This window comes from Orcinus orca, chromosome 3 (assembly GCF_937001465.1).
Source record: "Orcinus orca chromosome 3, mOrcOrc1.1, whole genome shotgun sequence".
NCBI lineage: Eukaryota > Metazoa > Chordata > Mammalia > Artiodactyla > Delphinidae > Orcinus > Orcinus orca.
This window is the reverse complement of record NC_064561.1, coordinates 127,441,807-127,465,138: the sequence shown is the minus strand read 5'-3', so window position 1 is coordinate 127,465,138 and position 23,332 is coordinate 127,441,807. Positions and strand designations below refer to the sequence as shown.

Sequence of the window (23,332 nt, the reverse complement as noted above, 5' to 3'; positions counted from 1 at the left end):
AAGACTTTGAGAAGGATGGATGTTAGCTCTTCTCTAAATGTTTGATAGAATTCACTTGTGAAGCCATCTGGTCCTGGACTTTTGTTTGTTGGAAGATTTTTTTTTTTTTTTTCCTTCGGTACGCGGGCCTCTCACTGTTGTGGCCTCTCCCGTTGCGGAGCACACGCGCCGGACGCTCAGGCTCAGCGGCCATGGCTCACGGGCCCAGCCGCTCCGCGGCATGTGGGATTTTCCCGGACCAGGGCACGAACCCGTGTCCCCTGCATCGGCAGGCGGACTCTCAACCACTGCGCCACCAGGGAAGCCCCTGTTGGAAGATTTTTAATCACAGTTTCAATTTCATAACTTGTGATTGGTCTGTTCATATTTTCTGTTTCTTCCTGTTCAGTCTTGGAAGGTTATACCTTTCTAAGAATTTGTCCATTTCTTCCAGGTTGTCCATTTTATTGGCATAGAGTTACTTGTAGTAGTCTCTTAGGATGCTTTGTATTTCTGTGGTGTCTGCTGCAACTTCTCCTTTTTCATTTCTAATTTTATTGATTTGAGTCCTCTCCTCATTTTCTTGATGAGTCTGGCTAATGGTTTATCAATTTTGTTTATCTTGTCAAAGAACCAGCTTTTAGTTTTATTGATCTTTGCTATTGTTTTCTTTGTTTCTATTTCATTTATTTCTGCTCTGATCTTTATGATTTCTTTCCTTCTGCTAACTTTGGGTTTTGTTTGTTCTTCTTTCTCTAGTTCCTTTAGGTGTAAGGTTAGATTGTTATTTGAGATGTTTCTTGTTTCTTGAGGTAGGCTTGTATTGCTATAAACTTCCCTCTTTGAACTGCTTTTGCTGCATCCCATAGATTTTGGATCATCATGTTTTCATTGTCATTTGTCTCTAGGTATTTTTTGATTTCCTCTTTGATTTCTTCAGTGATCCCTTGGTTATTTAGTAACGTATTGTTTAGCCTCCATATGTTTGTGGTTTTTATGTTTTTTTTCCCTGTAATTGATTTCTAACCTCATAACATTGTGATGAGAAAAGATGCTTGATATGATTTCAATTTTCTTAAATTTACTGAGGCTTGATTTGTGACCCAAGATGTGATCTATCCTGTAGAATGTTCCGTGTGCACTTGAGAAGAAAATGTAGTTTGCTGTTTTTGCATGGAATGTCCTATAAATATCATTTAAATCTATCTGGTCTGTTGTGTCACTTAGAGCTTGTGTTTCCTTATTAATTTTCTGTTTGGATGATCTGTCCATTGGTGTAAGTGAGGTGTTAAAGTCCCCTACTATTACTGTGTTACTGTCAATTTCCTCTTTTATAGCTGTTAGCAGTTTACTTATGTATTGAGGTGCTCCTATGTTGGGTGCATATATGTTTATAATTGTTATGTCTTCTTCTTGGATTGATCCCTTGATCATTACGTAGTGTCCTTCCTTGTCTCTTGTAACATTCTTTATTTTAAAGTCTATTTTATCTGCTATTGAGTATTTGCTGACCCAGCTTTCTTTTAATTTCCATTTGCATGGAATATCTTTTTCCATTCCCTCACTTTCAGTCTGTATGTGTCCCTAGGTCTGAAGTGGGTCTTCAGACCCACTGAAGTGTAGACAGCATATATATGGGTCTTATTTTTGTACCCATTCAGCGAGCCTGTGTCTTTTGGTTTGAGCATTTAATCCATTCACGTTTAAGGTAATTATCAATATGTATGTTCCTGTTACCATTTTCTTAATTGTTATGGGTTTGTTTTTGTAGGTCCTTTTCTTCTCTTGTTTTTCCCACTTAGAGAAGTTCTTTTCGCATTTGTTGTAGAGCTGGTTTGGTGGTGCTGAATTCTCTTAGCTTTTGCCTGTATGTAAAGCTTTTGATTTCTCTGTCGAACCTGAATGAGATCCTTGCCTGGTAGTGTAATCTTGGTTGTAGCTTCTTCCCTTTCATCACTTTAAATATATCATGCCACTCCCTTCTGGCTTGTAGAGTTTCTGCTGAGAAATCAGCTGTTAACCTTATGGGAGTTCCCTTGTATGTTTTTTGTCATTTTTCCCTTGTTGCTTTCAATAATTTTTCTTTGTCTTTAATTTTTGTCAATTTGATTACTATATGTCTCGGCATGTTTCTCCTTGGGTTTATCCTGCCTGGGACTCTCTGCACTTTCTGGACTTGGGTGGCTATTTCCTTTCACATGTTAGGGAAGTTTTCGACTATAATCTCTTCAAATATTTTCTCAGGTCCTTTCTCTTTCTCTTCTCCTTCTGGGACCCCTATAATGCAAATGTTGTTGCATTTAATGTTGTCCCAGAGGTCCCTTATTAGGGACCTCTTCATTTCTTTTTATTCCTTTTTTCTTTATTCTGTTCTGCAACAGTGAATTCTACCATTCTGTCTTCCAGGTCACTTATCCATTCTTCTGCCTCAGTTATTCTCCTACTGATTCCTTCTAGTTTATTTTTCATTTGAGTTATTGTATTGTTCATCTCTGTTTGTTTGTTCTTTAATTCTTCTAGGTGTTTGTTCTTTAATTCTTCTAGGTCTTTGTTAAACATTTCTTACATCTTCTCGATCTTTGCCTCCATTCTTTTTCTGAGGTACTGTATCATCTTCACTATCATTCTGAATTCTTTTTCTGGAAGGTTGCCTATCTCCACTTCATTTAGTTGTTTTTCTGGGGTTATCTTGTTCCTTCATCTGGTACATAGCCTTCTGCCTTTTCATCTTCTCTACCTTTCTGTGAATGTGGTTTTTGTTCCACAGGCTGCAGGATTGTAGTTCTTCTTGCTTCTGCTGTCTGCCCTCCCCTCTTATCTGATCTCTTGAAGAGTTATTGGTGCCACCCTTAGAGCACATTTGCCATTAAGTGGGACACTAGGAATGCAATCCACCAAATGTCAGGATGGAGGCAGCCACAACTTAGGTCCTCTTGGTATAATGTGTTTGGCTATGGACAGTAGTAAGATGGTTCTGATACTGTTTCCTGACAATGTTAGTCTGCCACATAGCTGTCTTCATAAAGGCCAGTCAAGGCCTTGTCGATGTCAGGGAGCAAAAGAGAAAGCGTCATTCTGAGAGTCAATGCACACTACTGTTCAATCCTATGCTTTTTAGTTGCATCATGTACATTTAGTGGACACAAACCCAGGTATCTTACTTTGTAGTTAACAGCATGAGAGAGTTGATGCATTAGCTAGGAGTATACAAATATCTGGATTTCCTAGTACTCGCCATAGTATTTTAGGAAGGTATCGTCATGCTGATGACCACAGGTGAGATGCTCTGCTCCTTGTGCTGTTTGAAACTTTTCTTTAGTAAATTCTTAACTTGCTACGTGTTGCAGAAGACATGATGAATTTGAAAATGGCCAAGAAGATAAGCAGCTGAAAGTAGCCAGAGGTTGGAATAGGTCCCTTACAAGAGAATTTTGTTGTTTTTTAAAGAGGACTCTGGAAATGGGAGTAGGACCAGCTCTAGAAATGAGTAGGAAAAGGTACATGTGTTCACTAAATCCTGGAATACTGAATCTAGGAGGACCTCTTGAATATCAAAGAAGGTAGTTTCAAAATGAATGAACAATAAAAAAAAACAAAGTGAATGTGTAGATGTGCAAGTGCAAGTTCAATATGAAGTGACCTTAAGACCTTGTTATCACAGTGGAATCCTGAATGGAGTGATTCACTAATAGAATCAGCCACTTTATGGAATCACCAGTGGATATGGTGTAACAATGAGGCTGAATATAGCAGTTCCTTTTCCTCTTTCCCTTGGGCAGAGGTTGTCAACTCCAGTGTCTACAGGGATTGGGCAGGAAATGTAAATGAGTAAACTGGACCAGACTCTTGCTATCAAGGAGCTGATAGAGAGTGGTAGGGACCACAGTGAACTGGTGAATTCATGCCCCGTCTCAAAGAGGGCAGGGATGGCTCAGCTGTCGCCTGTTGTTTAAAATGAAGCTATGGGCCCAGGATTGCCAATCTTCTGCTTTCTCCCAAAACTCAGAAATCTAGAGTTTTTAAAACAGTGAAATGCTCAGTTTTTAAAGGCTGGCAATTATTTTTAAAAATCTTTTGTCAAAGTGCTGTGGTACAAAGAAAAGCTCTCTGCAGGCTGAGTTAGGCCTTTGCATCACCAGTTTTGTGGGTTTTTGGGGGTTTTTTTTTGCGGTATGTGGGCCTCTCACTGTTGTGGCGTCTCCCGTTGCGGAGCACAGACTACGGACGTGCAGGCTTCGCGGCTGTGGCTCACGGGCCCAGCCGCTCCGTGGCATGTGGGATCTTCCCAGACCAGGGCACGAACCCGTGTCCCCTGCATCGGCAGGCGGACTCTCAACCACTGTGCCACCAGGGAAGCCCTGCATCACTAGTTTTTAACATCTGTCTCCAAAGTAGACAGGTTACCTCCATTCCTAGAGATTTAATTTGACTTCTTGATCATCTCTAGTGTCCATGTGTGATTAGTTTGAATAATCATGGTCATGTCCCTGATGCCTCCTGGTCTGTGGTGGTTTAATTAATGCTACGTTCTACCCACTGACCTATTTTTCATTTTTAAAATATTTGACGCCACCACCTCCTCTCCTGCAACACTAAACAACTAGTTCAAATAGTTATATATACATATGTGTGTGTGTGTGTGTGTGTATGTGTGTGTGTGTATTCAAAGCTACTCTGCCTCTTTATGTATAGAGGCTACTGACCTTGTAAGCTGAGGAAGTTAAAACTGTGCTTTGCAAGAAGGAAAGCAGATAAGGTCTTAGATAGTAGATCCATATTCGAATAAGGGATGTTAACAGTGCTCAGGGGCTGTCCCTAATTAGAACGGGCAGTGTTCCAAGAGCTCTGCCACAAAGTGGCTTTTACTTCCATGAGCAGAGGGAGTGAGCAGGACTGGGTAGATCAGTAGTCTGTCCCAGCATGGGTTGCTTTTTTGTATTTGCTACTCTTAAGAATTGGATGAAGATAGAATGAAGAAGTCCTCTGGTCATACCCTTGCACGCAACTTCAGATGTGGTAAAGCTGGGTGATGCTGGGAAAGCCGACGTGTCAGCACCAAGGAGTCAGCAGAGAGGGATGGAGCAGTGTGTTCTGGATAAAGGCGTCGCTCAGTCCAAGAGTCCAAGAAGCAAAACCACATGCTGCAACCAACTCTGTAAACAGTGGTAGAAGCCACAAACCAAAGAAGATTCTTCATATTTAGCCCCCAAACTGTTCATCCTGCCGGCATTCTTTTGGCCATCATTTTCAACCATAACTACCTACCCAAATTAGTATTATCAGTGTCTTATTCATCTTTGAATCCCTAGTGCTTAGAATGGGGCATTGAAGGATCATAGTAAATGTTGATAGAAAAGGTGATTTAATCATGGCTTCGATGCCAAATTTTAGACTTTGTTCCTATTTCTCTCTGATGGAATTATGCCAAATATAGTTCTACTGACATTTATTGAGTTGCCTACTTTATTCAAAACATTGGGCTAGGCATATGAAGATGGATTAGACCCATTCCTGCCCACCAAGGGCTCACCTGTTTGGTGGGAACAAGAGGCATTTGCAGGTTGCAGTGAGGCTATTGTGCTCAGTACTACAATAGCAGTAGACATTGGTTCTGGGGAATCTGAGGTCTTGCCTCCCCATTCTTTCTTTCTTTCTTTTTTTTAAATTAATTTATTTAATTTATTTATTTTTGGCTGGGTTGGGTCTTTGTTGCTGTGCACGGGCTTTCCGCAGTTGGGGTGAGCGGGGGCTACTCTTCGTTGCGGTGCGTGGGCTTCTCATTGTGGTGGCTTCTCTTGTTGCAGAGTATGGTCTCTAGGTGCCCGGGCTTCAGAAGTTGTGCCTCGCGGGCTCTGGAGTGCAGGCTCAGGAGTTGTGGCGGACGGGCTTAGTTGCTCTGCAGCATGTGGGATCTTCCCGGACCAGGACTCAAAACCTGTGTCCCCTGCATTGGCAGGTGGATTCCTAACCACTGCGCCACCAGGGAAGCCCTTGCCTCCCCAGTGTTACCTTTCATATTTACAGTTTACTCTTTGGTACTTGGGGTTCTGTACCCATCAGCTTGTTCAAACAGTGTTACTGTTAACTGCCAAATCCAGTGGACTCTGTAGGTCTTCCAACCCTCATAATCTCTCTGTAATATTTGATACACTGTTTCCTATACCATGCCCTTCTAGAAAAATCTCTCCATCCCTGACTACAACAGTTTTGATATTTTTTTCTTACTGCTCTGATTGTTCTGTCTTTTTAAAAGATATTCTTTTAAACCACCAGTTCTTAAGGACAAACATTCTCCTGTGTCTTCTTTTTCCATCCTCTCTTCAGCATAACCTTTTCATTGGAAATCTTATGAACTTCCACAGCTCTTCTGTGGAAGAGAAAAGGTTGAAGTGAAATAAGATTTGCCTAATACTGTTGCTTTCCTTAGCTACTATGTTTTGTGAGACCCTTGCTTTAAATAAGACACTGTTTCATCTGCACCTCATCCTATTTTCTGCAGGATCAGAAGCCATCAGTTATTTCCCTTCAGAAGCTCATTGCTAGGGAAGTTGCGAATGAGGAGAGAGGAATGTTTCTGATCAGTGCTTCATCTGCTGGTCCTGAGATGTATGAAATTCATACCAACTCCAAGGAGGAACGGAATACCTGGATGAGGCGGATCCAACAGGCAGTAGAAAGGTAACATTTCCTTCTGTCCATTATTGAGGCAATGGACTTGTTCCATTGGGGAAAATATTCCAACTGTGTCTCCCCTGAATGAAAACTTAGCCTCAGCCAGAAGGGTCTGCTCCCCACCCCCTGCCCCGGCCTGCAGTAGCCCCTCATCTGCACCTTTTTCCTCCATGCCTTCCTGCCTGTAACGCCCTGTCTCCCTCTGCCTGTGTGAATCCTGCCCATCTTGCTGCCGCTCATGGCTCACCTCCTTCCTGAAGACGTCTTCAGTTCCACTGGTCTCTTCCTTACCTGAAATTCCTTAACACCTGCTCTCAAAGCATTTATTTGGTGCTTGTCATCTTCAGCCTTGCAGCTATTATCTTTTCTATGTATATATGTTTGGTTATTAGATTGGAAGCTCCTTGAGGGCAGGGACCATGTCTGTGTTTCTCTTTGTCCCTAATTCTGAAGAATCATTCAATAAACCTTTTTAGATGGCTGGATCTAAGTGTGCTACATCAACTTACCCCTCATTACTTGTGCAAAGACAGTTTTTATAAACGGGGATGTGAGGGTGATCATTCTTAATGGTAACTTGATTAGTTAGATCTTGAATGATGTTGTGTAAAATTCCTCCTCCTCCACTGCGCCCCACCCAACCTGGCACCCTACCACCATCCCCTCCAGTCTCTCTACCTTCATTAAGAATGGAAGTGCCCAAATGCAGTAGGAAGCAACAATGATGATTTGAGTTGTACCTACCGGTGGCATTGGTATTGTGTGCATGTATGAGTGTATGTTTGTGTATGTGTGTGTTTGTTGAAATATTTGAGTCATCCTAAACTGCTGACTTTGAGAGCTATGTTATATTATGCAAGGTCCATTATATACTCAAGAAAACCAAATCTCTTGGCCAGGGGGCACGATGAATTCTCTTTCTGCTGAATTTTTCTTCTCCGAATAATTCTACTGCCAAGTTCCCATGTCTTTCTAACGAGCCTAAAGATACTTGGATTTGGTTTCAGTTGTCTCTCTTGACTATTGTCTTTTAAAGTTGCCCAGAAGAAGAAGGGGGAAGGACAAGTGAGTCTGACGAAGAGAGGCGGAAAGCTGAAGCCAGAGTGGCCAAAATTCAGCAATGTCAAGGTATAATGCAGACGCCTCTCGTTCCCGGGTCGTGCAGTTCTCCTTGGAGGTTGGGAAAGCCCAGGTGTCATGAATGGGAACGTATGACTAAATGATTAATTCTGTGCACGGGAGGCCCACACTGACCACTCTCAAAAAATACATACAGGGGCTTCCCTGGTGGCGCAGTGGTTGAGAGTCCGCCTGCCGATGCAGGGGACACGGGTTCATGCCCCGGTCTGGGAAGATCCCACATGCCGCGGAGCGGCTGGGCCCGTGAGCCATGGCCGCTGAGCCTGCACGTCCGGAGCCTGTGCTCCACAGCGGGAGAGGCCACAGCAGTGAGAGGCCCGCGTACCGCAAAAAACCAAAAAAACAAAAACACATACATACATGCATATATATATATATATATATATATATATATATATATATATATAGTTAGTAGATATCAATCTATCTATCTACATACATATATACATAAATACATATATATATATGTATATATATATACACTGGCACTAAAGGTGCTCAAATAAAATGACTCCCTCCCTCCTTAGTGATTAAAAATATATTTAAAAAATTCTGCATGTAACATAACAGCAATTGTGGACAGTATGGTGCAGATGGGCATTGGACCTGTTGTCTAGTGTTTTGATTTTAGATCTCACACTGTTAGGTCACGGTTGTATGACTTTGGACAAGGAACACAATAGCTCTGGTCCTCAGTTTCCAAATCTGTGAAGTAAGGAAATTAGATGAGCTCAGTGATTCTCATCTCTGGCTGGGCCTTAGAATCACTTGGGGAGGTCTTTAAAAATTCTGATGTCTGGGCCTCACCCTCAATCAGTTCACCCAGAATCTGAGGGCAATGGGCTGTAGACATCAGTATTTTAAACTCTTCCTCAGTGATTCTGAGGCAGACTGAGAACCCCTGAATTCGCTTCTGGTTAAGGTCCCTTTAAGCTCTAAGAATTCTGTGACATGTTGAAATTAGAGGAAGATGATGCATGCGAAGGTGGTTAAAGACATTGGATGTTGAGAAACGAAAACATAAACCGGTATGTTTGGTTTTGACCAGGACTGGCTGAAGGCCGAGCAGTTCCAGGCCTTGCGTTGTTTTCCCTTGTGGGAAGCGCTCATCGTGGACAGTGCCACCCCAATTTTCATTCCTGACCTTCATGTTTAATCTTAATAGAAAACAGCCTGAATAAACAAAGATCAGCTTTGCAAGGTTTTCGGGAATTAGGGGAATGGGAAATGAAACAAACATTTATTGAGTACAGCAAATTTACAGAAAAGGCAAAGGAAGCTCAGAGATGTTAATCATTTGCTGGAAACTACAGTCACCAAGTAGAATAGCTAGGATTTCAACCTAGGTTTGTCCCACCCAATCAATAACTTGTACTTGACCTGTTCAATGTACTGCTTGCTAACTAGCAACATCTTTATCTTAGAGCCTGGATTTTCATTAGTTGTATTCATGTGATAACTTTCGATGGTAAATACTATTTCTTAGAAATACTCAGTAACCAAGACCAACAAATTTGCACATATTTGGAAGAGAAACTGCATATCTATGCTGAACTTGGAGAGCTGAGTGGATTTGAGGATGTCCATCTAGAGCCCCACCTCCTCATTAAACCAGACCCCGGAGAGCCTCCCCAGGCAGCCTCATTACTGGCAGCAGCACTGAAAGAAGGTAAGTTGCTTCCAAAAGGATTTGGTTCAACAAATTCATAAAATGTTTATTGAGCAGCTACGATGTGCCGTGTGCTACGGTCTTGGTGCTGGGGACACAGCAGAAGAAGACAAAATCCTTACTCTCCAGAAACAGAGAGTCCTTACTTATTCCAGAAACAGCAGCATATATTTAAAAAAGATGTCAGTTTGGTTCAAGTGCTATGAAGAAAAATAAGGGTAAGTGGAATAGAGAGTGATAGGGCTGGGAAGTTTCTGTTTTTGATAGGATGACTAGGGAAGGCCTCTTTGATATAGTGATATGTGAGCAGACAAGAAGTAAGTGAGAAAGCCAAGTAGATATCTGGGGAAAGAATGTTCCAGATGTCGGGAACAGCAGGTGCAAAGGTCCTGAGGCAGGTGAGTGCCAGGCTTGTTTGAGGAACAGCAAGGAGGACAGTGCTGGTAGAGTGACGTAGGGGTGGAGAGTGGCAGGAGATGAGTCAGAGTTACTTAGGACTCAGATTCCATGGACCGGATCAAGGTAAGCACTCAGAACTTCATTCTGAGTGAGATGGGAAAGCAGTACAGAGTTTTGAGTAGAGGAGTGACTTGATTTGTGTTTTAAAAGGAACTTCCTCTGGGCGCTGTGTGGAGAATAGCAAAGTCTAGGGCATAACCGTGGGAGTTGGTGGCTGAAGGAGGGTGGAGGACGAGCTCACTGAAGGGGAAAAAGTTAGGGAGATGATAGGCCAGGGTACTGGAAGGACTGTGTTCACAGAATTGAAATTACAGAGAATCCTGACACGAGTAGCATTGGGGGAGGTGAGAGAACTTGCACGAGGTGCCATGTCGTTTGAGGAGTATGTAGATGAATGGCAACCAGGAGGACCAAGGAGTGGTGTAATCTGGTGGCATGAACTTCAAGGGAAAAACAGGTTTAGGGAGGAAATGGGGCCAATAGTCTGGAAGTGACAATAGGGACAGAGGGGGTTTGGGAGATAAAAGAGCCACCACCCGAGAGTGGAAGGGAATGCTGTCATTCAGCACGTGGGTTGGTAAATTACAGACCACGGACTAAATGCATCCCACCTCCCACCGCCTGTTTTTTAGCTGTAGTTCTATTGGAACACAGCCACACCCGCTTGTTTCATATTGTCTATGGCTGCTTTCTTGCTACAGTGGCAAAGATGAATAGTTGCACCAGAGACTGTACGGCCCACAAAGCCTAAAATATTTACTGTCCGCAGAAATGTTTGCAGAAAACGTATGCCAAGTGCTGCCTTAGAATCTCAGAACACTACCTATGGAAGACAATTTAGAAATGATCAAATCTGTTGTATCTATTTCACGGTTGAAGAGACTGAGGTCTTAAGGAGGGTGTAGAGGTTGTCTGAAATGGAGTCCACTGATGGAATCTCTTACTCATTTATTCATCAAATATTCATTAAGCATCTACCTACTGTAGGCACTATTGTTGGTGCCAACTAAGGAAACAGTAATGCTTTCATAAAAACTTCTAGTTGGGGAAGATAAACAATACACAGAGAAACAAGGTTATTTCAGAAAGTCACAAGAAAATAAGATAATGGGATTGGATGAGGGGAAGGCTTTGCTGTAGAGAGGTCAGGAAAGACTGCTCTGAGATTATATTTTGAGGTGAAAATTGACAGATGAGAAGCCAGCTGTTTGGAGATCTGGGGGAGGACCATTCCTGGGCAGACAGAATGTGAGTACGTAGCCCCTGCATCTGGAATGGGCTTGGCATGTTCAGTGAAAGAAGGAAGGCAGGGTGACAGGAGGCAGAGGAGGCTGCTATGGGTGGGCAGGGACCAGATCTTTGTAGATTGTGGTTTAAAAAAAGAGAGAGAGAGAGACATTTTATTCCAAAATCAGTGGAAAGTTAGTTGTTGGAAGCTTTTAATCAAGGGTGTAGCATGATCTTATTTATATCTTGAAAAGAATGAGGGTTGCTGAATGGAAAACAAGATCGTAAGGAGACTAGTTTGCCTGGAGACTGTTAGGAAGTGCTTACAGAGGCTGAGATGAGAGAGGCTGGGGCCTCAGTCTAGACCAGGACTTTTGGCAATGCAAATAGAGAGAAGTGGGCAGAGGCAAGGTAGATTTCAGAAATAAAGCCAGAAGAACTTCCAAATGAGTTGACACAACCAGGGACCATCTCGTTGTCCCTGACGATGTCTTTATCAAATAAGTCACGCACTCTCAATTTTAGCCTGTGCTGCTGGGCATTTTGTGATGCTCTGATACCTGGATGGTAGAACTTGGCACTGATCGTGCACTGCCCTGTAGTAGAGTTAGTTGTGTGTGTCTCTTTCCTTCTCTAGTCTGCAAACTCTCCTTGTTAGTTAACAGATGCCCAGTGGCCCCCAGAACAGAGTAGGTGCTCAATGAGTAGTTGCTAGATTGAATCACTGGACAGAGGGATTTAGAAATATTTGTAGCGTCCTCAGAATTATACTATCCTATGAGCTGGTTGCAAATTTTTAATTGTAAATAAGAACTTGACTTTCTTGGTGTGGCGTTTCCCAGTCTTACCAGATCCTAAGAGTAGCCATTGGTGCTTGTTTAAAATTCAAATCCCCTGTTTTCTCCTCTGGAGAATCTGATCCAGTAGGTCTAGGGTGAAGATTGTGAACCCGTATTTTATTTCAGGCACATTTGGGGAAATACTCTTTTGAAGAACAGCTAATATTTCTGAGTAGCAAGTTGTAAACTCCTAATGCCTGGGGACTTCCCTGGTGATCCGGTGGTTGAGACTGCCCTCCCAGTGCAGGGGGCCCGGGTTCAATACCTGGTCAGGGAACTAGATCCCACATGCCACAACTAAGAGTTCGCATGCTGCAACTAAAGATCCTGCACGCGGCAGGGAAGATCCTGCGTGCTGGAACTAAGACCCGGCGCAGCTAAATAAATAAATGAATAATAAAAAATAAAATCCTAATGCCTAATATCATATTTAAATTAATTGATTTCAGGAAGTTTTTTTAGCATACTAATTTACTGGAAGTTGCATTTGAGTTATTTTTATACTGTTTGTTTTTTTATTGAATTAATTCTCTATCATAAAGTAATGCTAAAAGTATTGGTCTAGATTGTGGGTTGGTAAACTTTTTCTGTATAGGGCCAGATAGTAAATATTTTAGGCTCTGCAGGCCATATACAGTTTGGGGAACACAATCTTCTTTGTGCATGTGTGTGTATTTTAACAATGCTTTAAAAAGGTAAAAGCCATTTTTAACTCCTGGGCCATATATATATATATATATATATATATATATATATATATATATATATATATATACACACACACACACACACACACACACACACATATATTTTTTTTAATTTACTTTTGTTTTCCTCCTTCTCCTTAGCCGAGAGCCTGCAAGTTGCGGTGAAGGCCTCCCAGACGAGCGATGTATGTCAGTCACCCAAGGAAGGTTGTGGAGAACCTGCTCTGCAGGATGTGTTCAGTCCTCGGGACGCACCTGGATCACCTACTGCTTGTAAGTGAGCATGTAGCCTTTGCAGTGAGCCTGGGCACCGTCCCTGGAGCATATAATGGGCACATAAAATGAAGGCAGTGACTCTGTCCTGATTTGAAGGGTACGAGTGTATTCTTTTGAAAAAAACCTGAGAATAAATATGCTAGCCTCCTTTACCTATAGAAGTGACACTGGTGTTCCAAGGACAAGGACTTAAAGAATAGTTTGTAGGTTATACTGCCATTACCCAGGGAAGCTGTGTCCTTTGTTCAAACCCTACCGTGTCTTGTATTTGCTGTGACTTGCTGAATACAGTCTTGAAAGAGCTTTGACACTTTTTGGTCTTTTGGAAAAGGGTCCCTGCAGTTCATTAAAGAATGAATGAACCTTTACCTTAATCTCATATCATCAACTCAGAAAACATAACTCAGAAAACTAGAATCTAATGCATATATGCACACATGCACATGCACATGCACAGACACACACACACACACACACACACACACGAGGTTTAGTGTTCGGGTTAAAGGCAGAAATGCCGGAAGATTCTCGATCACTGTTGTCATACACTTTAGTTGAGGTCAGAATTCATTTATTAAACAGTGTTTCAGTAGATTTTAAATACAGAAAACTAGAACGTGGTGAATTGATTTAGGTAATTTCTCAGAACCGAATTATATGTATAGTTGTGAGCTAAATATTTAGTTCCCTAGAGGTTTCTGAGGTAGGACCATAAAGGATATAGTTTCATTATGTCCTGGTGATTAAAAACCTTACTTCCACCAGGTCTTCTGTGCACAGATAAAATGTCTTTAGTAGCTAGAGATTGGAGGATTAAATGGTCTTAGAATTTCTGTAACAGCATCCCTTGGTTAATTGAGATACATGGAAGCAGTACAGTTTTAAAATTCTATACCTTTTTTTTAAACCAGAGCTAATAATTATTCTTAAGTTCTACTTTATGTAATCCTGGGTTTCTATTTTCAGAATGTGCACATATGTTTTTCATTTGGACACAGCCCAGATTTGTCAGGGGAGTTGTACTGCCCCAGGTGATTTGCTTTTTAAAGAAGAGCCTGCTGATGCCATTGAGGAAGTTCTAGCTAAAAATACGGTGTAGGGATCTGCCGCTCTCAGCCTCAGCCCAGGGACAGCTGGACAGGCTCCACTCAGCTCCTGCAGCTGCTCAGAGCACAGGCCGCACCTACCTCCTGTCAGACCAGGCAACGAAGGCTCTCCCTGTCCGTATCCACATCTCCCCTGACGTCTGCTAGAACCATGGGAGGCTGTTTACAGTGGCTTGAAGTCAGGGTTCACGTAGAGGAGGGGCAGGTTGGTGGGGTCTTGCACCGGTTTAGTCTTGTGCTGGGGTTTAGTGCTGGGCTGGATTGGAACACGGTGCTACAAGAGTTTGATTCTCTTCCTAGAGTTGATGAGGGTGAGAAGCACTGTCCTGAACGGAAGTCTGTAACTAGATGGTTTGGTTCTATGATTGACTGGGAGGACTGGGTCCTTCTAAGTCGGGCCCCTGTCAGTCTGAGCTTACAGACCAAGCAAGGCCCTCTATTTTTAGTCCTTGAAATACCTAATCAGGTGGACAGGTAGAATCTACTTCCTGTGAAATTCTGAAATTCTGAAATAGAATACAGGAGCAGAGAGACCTGGTCCATGCCACTCTTCTGCCTTCATTTGGTTCACCATCAGCTCCTTTTCCCATTTGACGGTCCTCGTATCTACTGGGGGGAAGAGAGAATGGCTAATTCTCTGGTAATGCTTTTGGCATCTCTCTAAGAGTTAAGAATAGTACCCAAGAGTCCAACCGTTTTTTGAGTGACAGAAGAATCTCTATAAAGCGTTTGTTCACTGTAGTGAAAAAGCGTTGACTAGCTTGGGCAAAATGAACTTAATTTTTAGTTGATATAATTTGGAGCTATTTCTGCTTAAACAAAAACGTCTTTGGAATAAAAGAGGACTGTCATTTCCCAAAGACCAAAGTGTTTTCTAATTAATTTAAATAAAGAAAAAGTATTTCCTTCATCAGTAATGAAGTTTCAAGATAGCACAAAGCGAATATCTATTTCACCAGGGTCCTGAGTGGACATGGTTCCAATGAGACTCTGTGTGTGAAAGGGCTTTGGAAAGTCTAGTTTTAATATGTGCAAGGTGAGCATGGTATAAATTTTAACTGAGTTCACGTGGGTAAAGAAAGAAAATCCCACCAATGGAAATTTAATGGATGGCGTGAAGTCTGTATTTGGTACTTAAACGTATCTCTGGACTAGAAATATCTCTGTGTTTTCATATGTTAACTATACAGTATTTACAGTATTTGTGAATTTACAGCATAAGTAAGAATTGTGAGGGAAAAAACACACTTGGAAATTATTTTAAAAATTAAGTTATTTGGAGATAAGGACAGCTTCTCAGTTTGTATGACTCTGAGCTCATAAAGTATTAGCCGTCTTCACCTGCTTAGAAAGATGTTTCATTCCTGCCATTGGATGCCTCCCTTCTAACCTTGTTTACGGTCTGCTACTCTTGTACCGGCCCTAAGGGAGCCTTTCCCAGACCCGTCTCCTTAGACCTGGCCTGCCAGCCTTTGATTTTCTTCCATGGTGCCTGTTTTCAATTTAACCCCCGGCAGGCGGCTTTTCCTATTAAGTGAAAGTGAGATGCAGAATCCTACCCTTTTGGTACCACAGACATCTCTCCGCTAGAAAGAAAGAAAAGTAAAAAGATGGGTGACAATGGGTGCTGTGAGTCAGCTTGGCATCTACTAGTGTGTAAGCTCCCTGGGGGCAGGGACTCTGCACTCTGCTCTGTACTTTTTTAGCACCTCTTATAAGAATATTCTATACATGTGATGTGGTGATGTTTCTTATCTTGGAATATGTGTCAGCTGAGTACAAAGAACCCGGTCTACTGGCTGATGTTTGATGATGTCCTTTTTGTTTCTGTCTCAATGGTGTGCTTCCAGCACTAGTCACAGAAGGGACAGGAGGAAGAGGCTGTTGGGATGTGGATCCTGGGACCCAGGGTGTGGGAACCGACCTGGCGGTCTCTGATGCCGGGGAGAAGGTATTGTGAACTGATTTGTTAGTAAACAGCAGCGGTTACTTTGTGTAATCAAACAACCTCAGCTCCTGGTGTGTCCACGGCAGTGAATAGTCCGCAAGCGTTCTCCTGCGTTGTTCTCAATTTCAGTATTCGTACTTGAACTTTCCAACTTTTTTCTTCTTAAAATGTTCTTGCTTTTCTGATATCGTGTAGGTGTAAACCAAGCAACCAATGAAAAGTAATTAAAAAGATTTAAAACTCAAATGTTTATTTGTGTGTCTGCGCTTTTGCTTCTGGTCTCACTTTCCGCCCTGCAAACCTCAAGCTTTTCACCCACTACATACAGTAACTCGTGGCTGAGAGGTGGTCCTGGACATCCAGGCCCTTATGCAGCCAGGTGGTGCTAAAGTGGCAGCAACAATTTTGACTTTGGAATATTCTGGCTTCTTCACTTTCTTTTACCTTCCTCTCCTTTACGATTGTTTTCCTGTCACCACCCCTGTTGTCACCTGCCTTTTTGTGATAGACTTGTAATCAACCTAACCAATTTCTGCTCTGGGGCAAAGTGATTCCAAACACCTTTTTTTTTTACGTACTATACACATAGGTTATAACACACTCTTTTAAACATTAAGTGCATGAAATTTTCTGTTAACGTCAAATGAAACTGAGATGTCAGAGAGAGAGAGGGAGTAAGAATATGATTCTGAGAAGTGGCTAGTGGGCCTTCCCAGGATTATCTGGGGCTCAAGAGCTTAACTTTATCTAAAATCGAATTAGGCACATTACCAGATACCACTGTGTGTTCATGTGGGAAGATGACATCTGTCCGATCTTTATGTAACGTTTTGTATATCATATATATTTTTGTCTATATTACATATGACTGAGAAACCAAAGATATTTTAAGAGCCATAGAAAAGATGGCTGTGATTTAGTGTTTTTTTAAACTTCATAGGCCAAAATGAAAATAGTCGTTAGAGTTTACTCCACTTACTCTGACTCTGAGCTTTCTAACTTATTTCTTCTTAAAACATTCCTGCTTTTCCATCCTTTTCAGGGCAGACTTCACTTTCAAGCCTGTAGCTTCCAGCTGCTTTTATGTTACTAGGGGGGGAAGTTGGGGGAGGGTTGAGCTGGGGTGGTTCCCACCCCTAAAGCCCTCCCCTTCCAAGATTCAGTGACAGGTAAGAGGTTACGTGTTCAGGGTGCTCTTTGGATGAACCTACCTGGAAAATGTTGCCATTCATAAGGCATTTTTAGAAACGAAATGAACTGACATACATGGCAGAATCATTTGAAATCACACTTTAAATAAGCATATGATGGGTATTTTGTAATTATCTTTCTTAATATGTTAAGGTTTAAAAAAACAAAACAAAACATTTCTGAAAGGATTTTTCAAAATTACTGATTGGTAACCCAAATGGCAAAATATCCCGTGTGTAAAGCACCTACTGCAGCTATGCACGTTCACCACAAGGTGGCAGACGAACTCCATTAAAAAGATGATGTTCAAAATTCCTGCCTGGTATCAAACCAAGTGGATCTTGGGAATAAGTAACTACACGTAGCGTAATCCAGCTCATTTCTATGTTTCTTATGTGTGTAGAATATAAAAATTATATCCCATACAATCTTTTTATTACAAAAGCAGTGGAATGTGGAGCAAGGACAGAACCAGAAGAGCAGAGAGAGCTCCGGAACTCACTGCAGAACAGGGGTTCTCAGCCCCGGTTATCTTCCTGAGGGTTGGGCGCAGATCTAATGACTAAACTTCATCTCCTTTCCCATCGTTTGTCCTTCCCCTGTTTGAGGTGCTGCTTAGTAATGACGTCTTTCATGGGCAGCGTTGGGGAAGGGTGAGGGGCGGGAAGAAAAGACCTGGCTAGCTCTTCATGGCCTCATCAGCCTGAACTAACTGAATTCAACAAGTCTCAGGTTACCTGAGAGCCGTTTCCTGCGGTTTCAATGTAAAGCTGCTCAGACAAGACCACAAGTGGTGTGCAGGAGACTGTAGGAGGGCAGGGAATCTGATGATCCCCACGGCGTGAGGTGTGGAGGGCCTCGTGGTCCCTCTCTCTTTATCTATAGCATGGAGTGTGCGTGTCCATTACATTCCAGGCAGCGTTTTTAGGTTTGCAGGTACAGTACTGAATACAGATGAAATCTTGCCACTCGTTGGCTTACATCCTAATGAGAGAAAAGAGACGACAAACAAATAGATGTTGAATTCTGAAAACTGGAAGCCCTCACTAGCCACATGTGCCCCCAATGTGTGCAGTGGAGAGGCAGTGAGTGAGGTAGAGATGCATCCCCCGGGAGCACATGGTCTCCTGTGGCCTCATTCAAGGCCTCTGCTGACAGGGCTTCTACTAAGGCACTCATGCATGGGCCCAGTGAGCTCTGAGAGGGGGCACCTGGAGCTGGCCAGCTGAGCGCTCTCCTTTGGGCTGCCTCTGGGTCTGGTTTCTCCTCCCAAACACTGTCTGTTGTGGCTTTGTAAATCTCAAAGTGAGTTAGAGACCAGGCATGATGATCTCTGGCTTCCAAATCTGGCCTCCAGGATGGAAGCTGGGCCCAGGAGACAACTTCAACCTGGGCACAGAGAGCTCCATTTACAATACGGTTTGCACGAGGTGAACATTGTCACTTAGAGCCTGCAGCGCTCCTTGACCATATTCCCTGAGTGTTTTAAGGGATGGCTGGGTGGAAAGTTGCCATGCATCTCAGATACCAAGTCCGCACAGAGGGGCTTCTCTCTCATCAAGTGGTGGTTTAATTCTACAGGCTTTGATTTGTGGGAGGAAACAGTCACTACGGAAGAGTTTAGAGAGAGAGAAGCGATTTCCCTGAGGTCATATACTGTGGAACACTACAGTGCAGCTTTTCAAGAATAGAGTGTGTTCATTTTCTTATGTTTTTATGTATTTTAGGTGGAATATAGAAGTTTCCCAAGTTCTTCACAGTCAGAGGTGAGCTCTGCATACCTTAAATATGTTACCGTCCTTTGTTTGTGGATAATGAATGCTTTTTCCAAAATTTGACACTCACAATCTTATTTTTCAGATTATACAAGCAATACAGAATTTAACCCGTCTCTTATATAGCCTTCAGGTAACTATGCTTTGACCCTGTGAATGTTTCTCTTCATGCAACTCACTTTATTCGATGAGTTCTGGACTTTAAAAATTAGAACATTTGAGAGGTAGTGAATGATCTTAAAAGAACACCAAGCCTCACCCCAAATGTAACTCAGCTAGATGCTTTGAACTTCACCTGGTTTTGTAATCACGAGGCATCACCACTACTACCGTTTATACCATTCTTCTCTGAAACCATAAAACAGTTCATATCTTTAAAAAATATTGATGAGTATGATCTGGCTTGAAGTTTACAATGAATCTCTTTCTTAGGTGAGTATAGCATGACTTCACATTTTCTGGTGAAAACTTAAATTCACACCTAAACTTTTTTCACTTCCACATGTGGCCTTTAGGCCTTTGGGGCAATTAAATAATTCATATGCTCTTTCATTGTTTTCTTGGTTCATCCACCTAACATTTATTAAGTTCCCTCTCTGGGCCTGGCACTGTGATGAGAGCCAAGCACACAAGGACAAGCGGTCCACAAAATCTACCATCAGACGGCTCACTGTCTGTCCAGGAAAGACAGGCATTGTGAAAATGAGGACTCTAAGGCTGGATGATACCTTAGGTCGTGCACAAGAAAGGCTGAATACATCCAGTTGCTTAATTTGTGAGTTAAAAAACATTTTAAAACGATGTGAAAGCAATGTTTATAAACAGATTTATAGAAAATCTTGATACAGGTACATAAAGTAAAATGACTTGTAATTTTGTGAGAGAATTACTGTTGTCATGGGGGTATGTATCCCTCTAGGTTTCTGCTGGTGTTTTTTTGGTTTGTTTTTTTGGGTTTTTTTTTTTTGCGGTATGTGGGCCTCTCACTGTTGTGGCCTCTCCCGTTGCGGAGCACAGGCTCCGGACGCGCAGGCTCAGCGGCCATGGCTCACGGGCCCAGCTGCTCCGCGCGGCATGTGGGATCTTCCCGGACCAGGGCACGAACCCGTGTCCCCTGCATCGGCAGGCGGACTCTCAACCACCGCGCCACCAGGGAAGCCCCCTCTAGTTTTTTGAATCATTTTATACATACTCTTGGAACCTGTACCTTTGTATGTCATCACTTGCCTCTATAGCACGATTTTTAATGGTTGAATAATATTCAGGGCTACAGAATTTATCCATTCCTCATAGTTTATACTTTTGTGTTAATAACAGTCTAGCACACATCCTTGTGCACTGATCTCTTTGAACATATGTGAGTGTTTCCTTAGGATAAATTACTGAAATTAATTTTTGAGGTTTTTGATAGACATTGCCAAAATAATCAGCACTCCTCTCTACTTGTCCTCAATTTGAAAATAGGTCAAGTTAGCTCATGATCTTAATTTGCATTTTTTTGGTTACTACTGAAATTAAACATTTTCCCCCACTGGTTTATTGTCATTCATATTTCATATCTTATCCCTGTTGAATATTAAAAGAAAATAAGGAAAATAAAAGTCTGATCTTAAGGTTTGTTTTTTTTTTAGATTATAACACATTTCTCTTTATAATAAAAGTGAACAGAAAATCAGTTAGGTTACAGTGGAATAACAGGAAAAGTAAACTTGACCTAATTAATATACATAAAATAATACACACAAAAACTGAATAATACACATTCTTTTTAAGTACACCTGGAACATTTCAAAAATTTACCATATTATGGACCACAAAGTAAGGTTCTACAAATTTCAAGCAACTAAAATCATACAAAGTATATTCTAGGGTCACAGTGCAAGTAATTTAGAAACGAGTATCAAATATTCTACTGGAATATCCCTGTTGATTTAGAAATTAAGAAAATATATGCTTAAGTAAATCAGGACTCAATGAAGAGAATATATTGAAGATTATAAAATAGTTTTAACTGAAGGATAATAAAATTACTAAGTATCAAAATATGTACGTTATAGTTAGAGTCATGCTTAGAGAAAATTTAGAGCTTTAAAAAGCACATATTCAAAAAGAAGAAAAGCTAAAAGTCAATGAGTTATGCATCTATCTCAAAAAGTTAAAAAACAACAAAATAAAATCCAAAGAAAGTAGAGGGAAGGAAGAAATAAAGTTAGCATAAATTATATAGAAAATAAATAATAGAAAAGATCAATAAAATTCAGATATTGTTTCTTTTAGGACATTAGTAAAATTTTTAAAACCTCATATTGATACTAATGAGAAAAAAAGGAAAAGGCATGAAAAAATCATTATCAGCAAGAAAAAGGGGACATGGACATAGATTACATACACCTGGAAAAGTTTACAATAGGGTAATATGGACAACTTGTTGCCAGTTTGAAAATGTTGAAGTAATGGAAATTTCTATTTGAAAATAGGTCAAGTTAGCTCATGATCTTAATTTGCATTTTTTGGGTTACTACTGAAATTAAACTTTTCCCCACTGGTTTATTGTCATTCATATTTCATATCTTATACCTAATTGAATATTAAAAGAAAATAAGGAAAATAAAAGTCTGATTTTAAGTTTTTACCAGAAAAAAATATCATGCTACATTTGCTGTTTTCTTATTAATACTTTGCATCAAGACTTCTTTTATGTTCTATTGATCATCTTCCTATTCTTGATCTAGTACCACTATCTTATTTATTAAAGTTCTGGATTACATTTGAATGCATGACAGTCTCCTCTTATTATTTTCCATGTTTGTCTGTATGTTCTTTCATAAGAGCTTTTGAATCAGTCTGACAAATTTCTTCATCTTCTACTGAGACAGTTAAATTAAAATATTACTATATTTATGAATTAAATTGCGGAGGATTGACACTTTTGCAATAATTGGTTCTCTTGTCTGAGAACATGTTATTTTATGTTCTGCTGGAAAGCTTTGTAATTGTCTTCATTTAGGTACTTTTTTTTTCTGCTAAGTTTATTTCTGGATATTTTTGTCTCTTTGTTCCTATTGTGAATGGAATTTTTTTTTTTTCATTCTGTTTCCCCAATGTTGGTTGCTGGTATAAATACAGGTATTGGTTTTTTATATATTTTTAACTGGCCAACTCATTGAATTTTTGTTTTTTTGTTTTAATAGTTTTTCTGTTGATTCTTTGGAGTATTCCAAGTAGAAAGTAAAAACTTGAAAGTAGTGGTATTTTGGCTACTCTTCAATAATTATATCAATTTCATTTTCTTGGCTTACTGCTTTGGCTAGAAATTCTGAAATGTCTTAAATAATAGTGGCAATAGTAAGCATCCTTGTCGTATTCAAGATTTAGTGGGAATGCCTTTAGTGTCTTCTATTAGATATGCTGGTCTGGGGTAGATGGTCTTAGAGATTAATTTCTCATGTAAAACAAATATTCTTTCTTTTAAACTTTAACTGAGAAGGGGTATAGTTTGCGTGCACTTCATTAACTTTTGGGAGATGAAAACATTGAGTGTCCCAGCTTGTGTTGCCTGATGAAAACACTCACAAGGTCATATCTCTTCTTTTCAACCTTGAATGCAGCCCTCTGTGGATTCAAGGTTCAGAAAAGCTGGATGACCTAAATGACCTAGTTTTTGCAACACTAAAGCAAATACCAAATTCTATAGTGGGTTCTCGTAACCAAAGCTTTTGAGCTGGTCTAAGGATAGGGGCTCTCAAAGATTTCTGTTCATGGCACAGTCATCTCTTTTGAAGCTGAATGTTTTATGCATGATTAAAGTTTTTACAAAGGATTTTTGAATCAGATGAAAATGAAATTTGATCCTATGTTAGAAGAATAGAGATGAGGTATAGGCAAGGCAGAAAGGAAAGGACACAGTTCAGCTGAGAAAAATTAAGAGAGAGCGAATATACATGTATAACTGAATCACTTTGCTGTACAGCAGAAATTAACGCAACATTGTAAATCAACTATACTTCAATAGTTAAAAAAAGAAAAGGAGAGAGAGTGAATTGGGAATTTTCCTAAACTTCAAAAGCAAGCGTTATTCTCTGTCCTAAATGTAAATGTAAACTTTAAATGTGAAGATGAATATCCAGTCTTCAGATTTCATCTCTCTGCTACAGAAGGGAGTAGTCTTATCCCAAATGTTAAATATATATGAAGAATACTTCATGGTAGCATTTAATTAATCTAATTGTAATCCTTACATGAGAGTTACCATTGCCTGTAGCAGTTTTGGTATATAAAATGTTGGATTTTTTGTTTGTTTTACTCTGATGATGCCCTTAGGATTTGTTAGAATTAAGTGGTGAT

The 23,332-nt window shown here is 40.8% G+C and overlaps 1 protein-coding gene across 13 annotated transcripts in view; it reads left to right on the top strand.

Moving 5' to 3' along the window:
* The window catches only part of ARHGEF28 (Rho guanine nucleotide exchange factor 28), a 308,933-nt gene that overhangs the window by 253,603 nt on the left and 31,998 nt on the right, over positions 1 to 23,332 (top strand). For 11 of the 13 annotated variants that reach the window (XM_049707682.1, XM_033430011.1, XM_012533384.3 and 8 more), the window contains 7 exons: positions 6,479 to 6,657; positions 7,688 to 7,779; positions 9,278 to 9,460; positions 12,834 to 12,965; positions 15,925 to 16,025; positions 18,941 to 18,979; positions 19,074 to 19,121. In XM_049707682.1, coding sequence (XP_049563639.1) covers positions 6,479 to 6,657; positions 7,688 to 7,779; positions 9,278 to 9,460; positions 12,834 to 12,965; positions 15,925 to 16,025; positions 18,941 to 18,979; positions 19,074 to 19,121 — 774 coding nt within the window. Of the gene's footprint in view, positions 1 to 6,478; positions 6,658 to 7,687; positions 7,780 to 9,277; positions 9,461 to 12,833; positions 12,966 to 15,924; positions 16,026 to 18,940; positions 18,980 to 19,073; positions 23,000 to 23,332 lie in introns of those variants that run through there. The other 2 variants (XR_004483772.2, XM_033430016.2) reach the window with 2 other exon arrangements.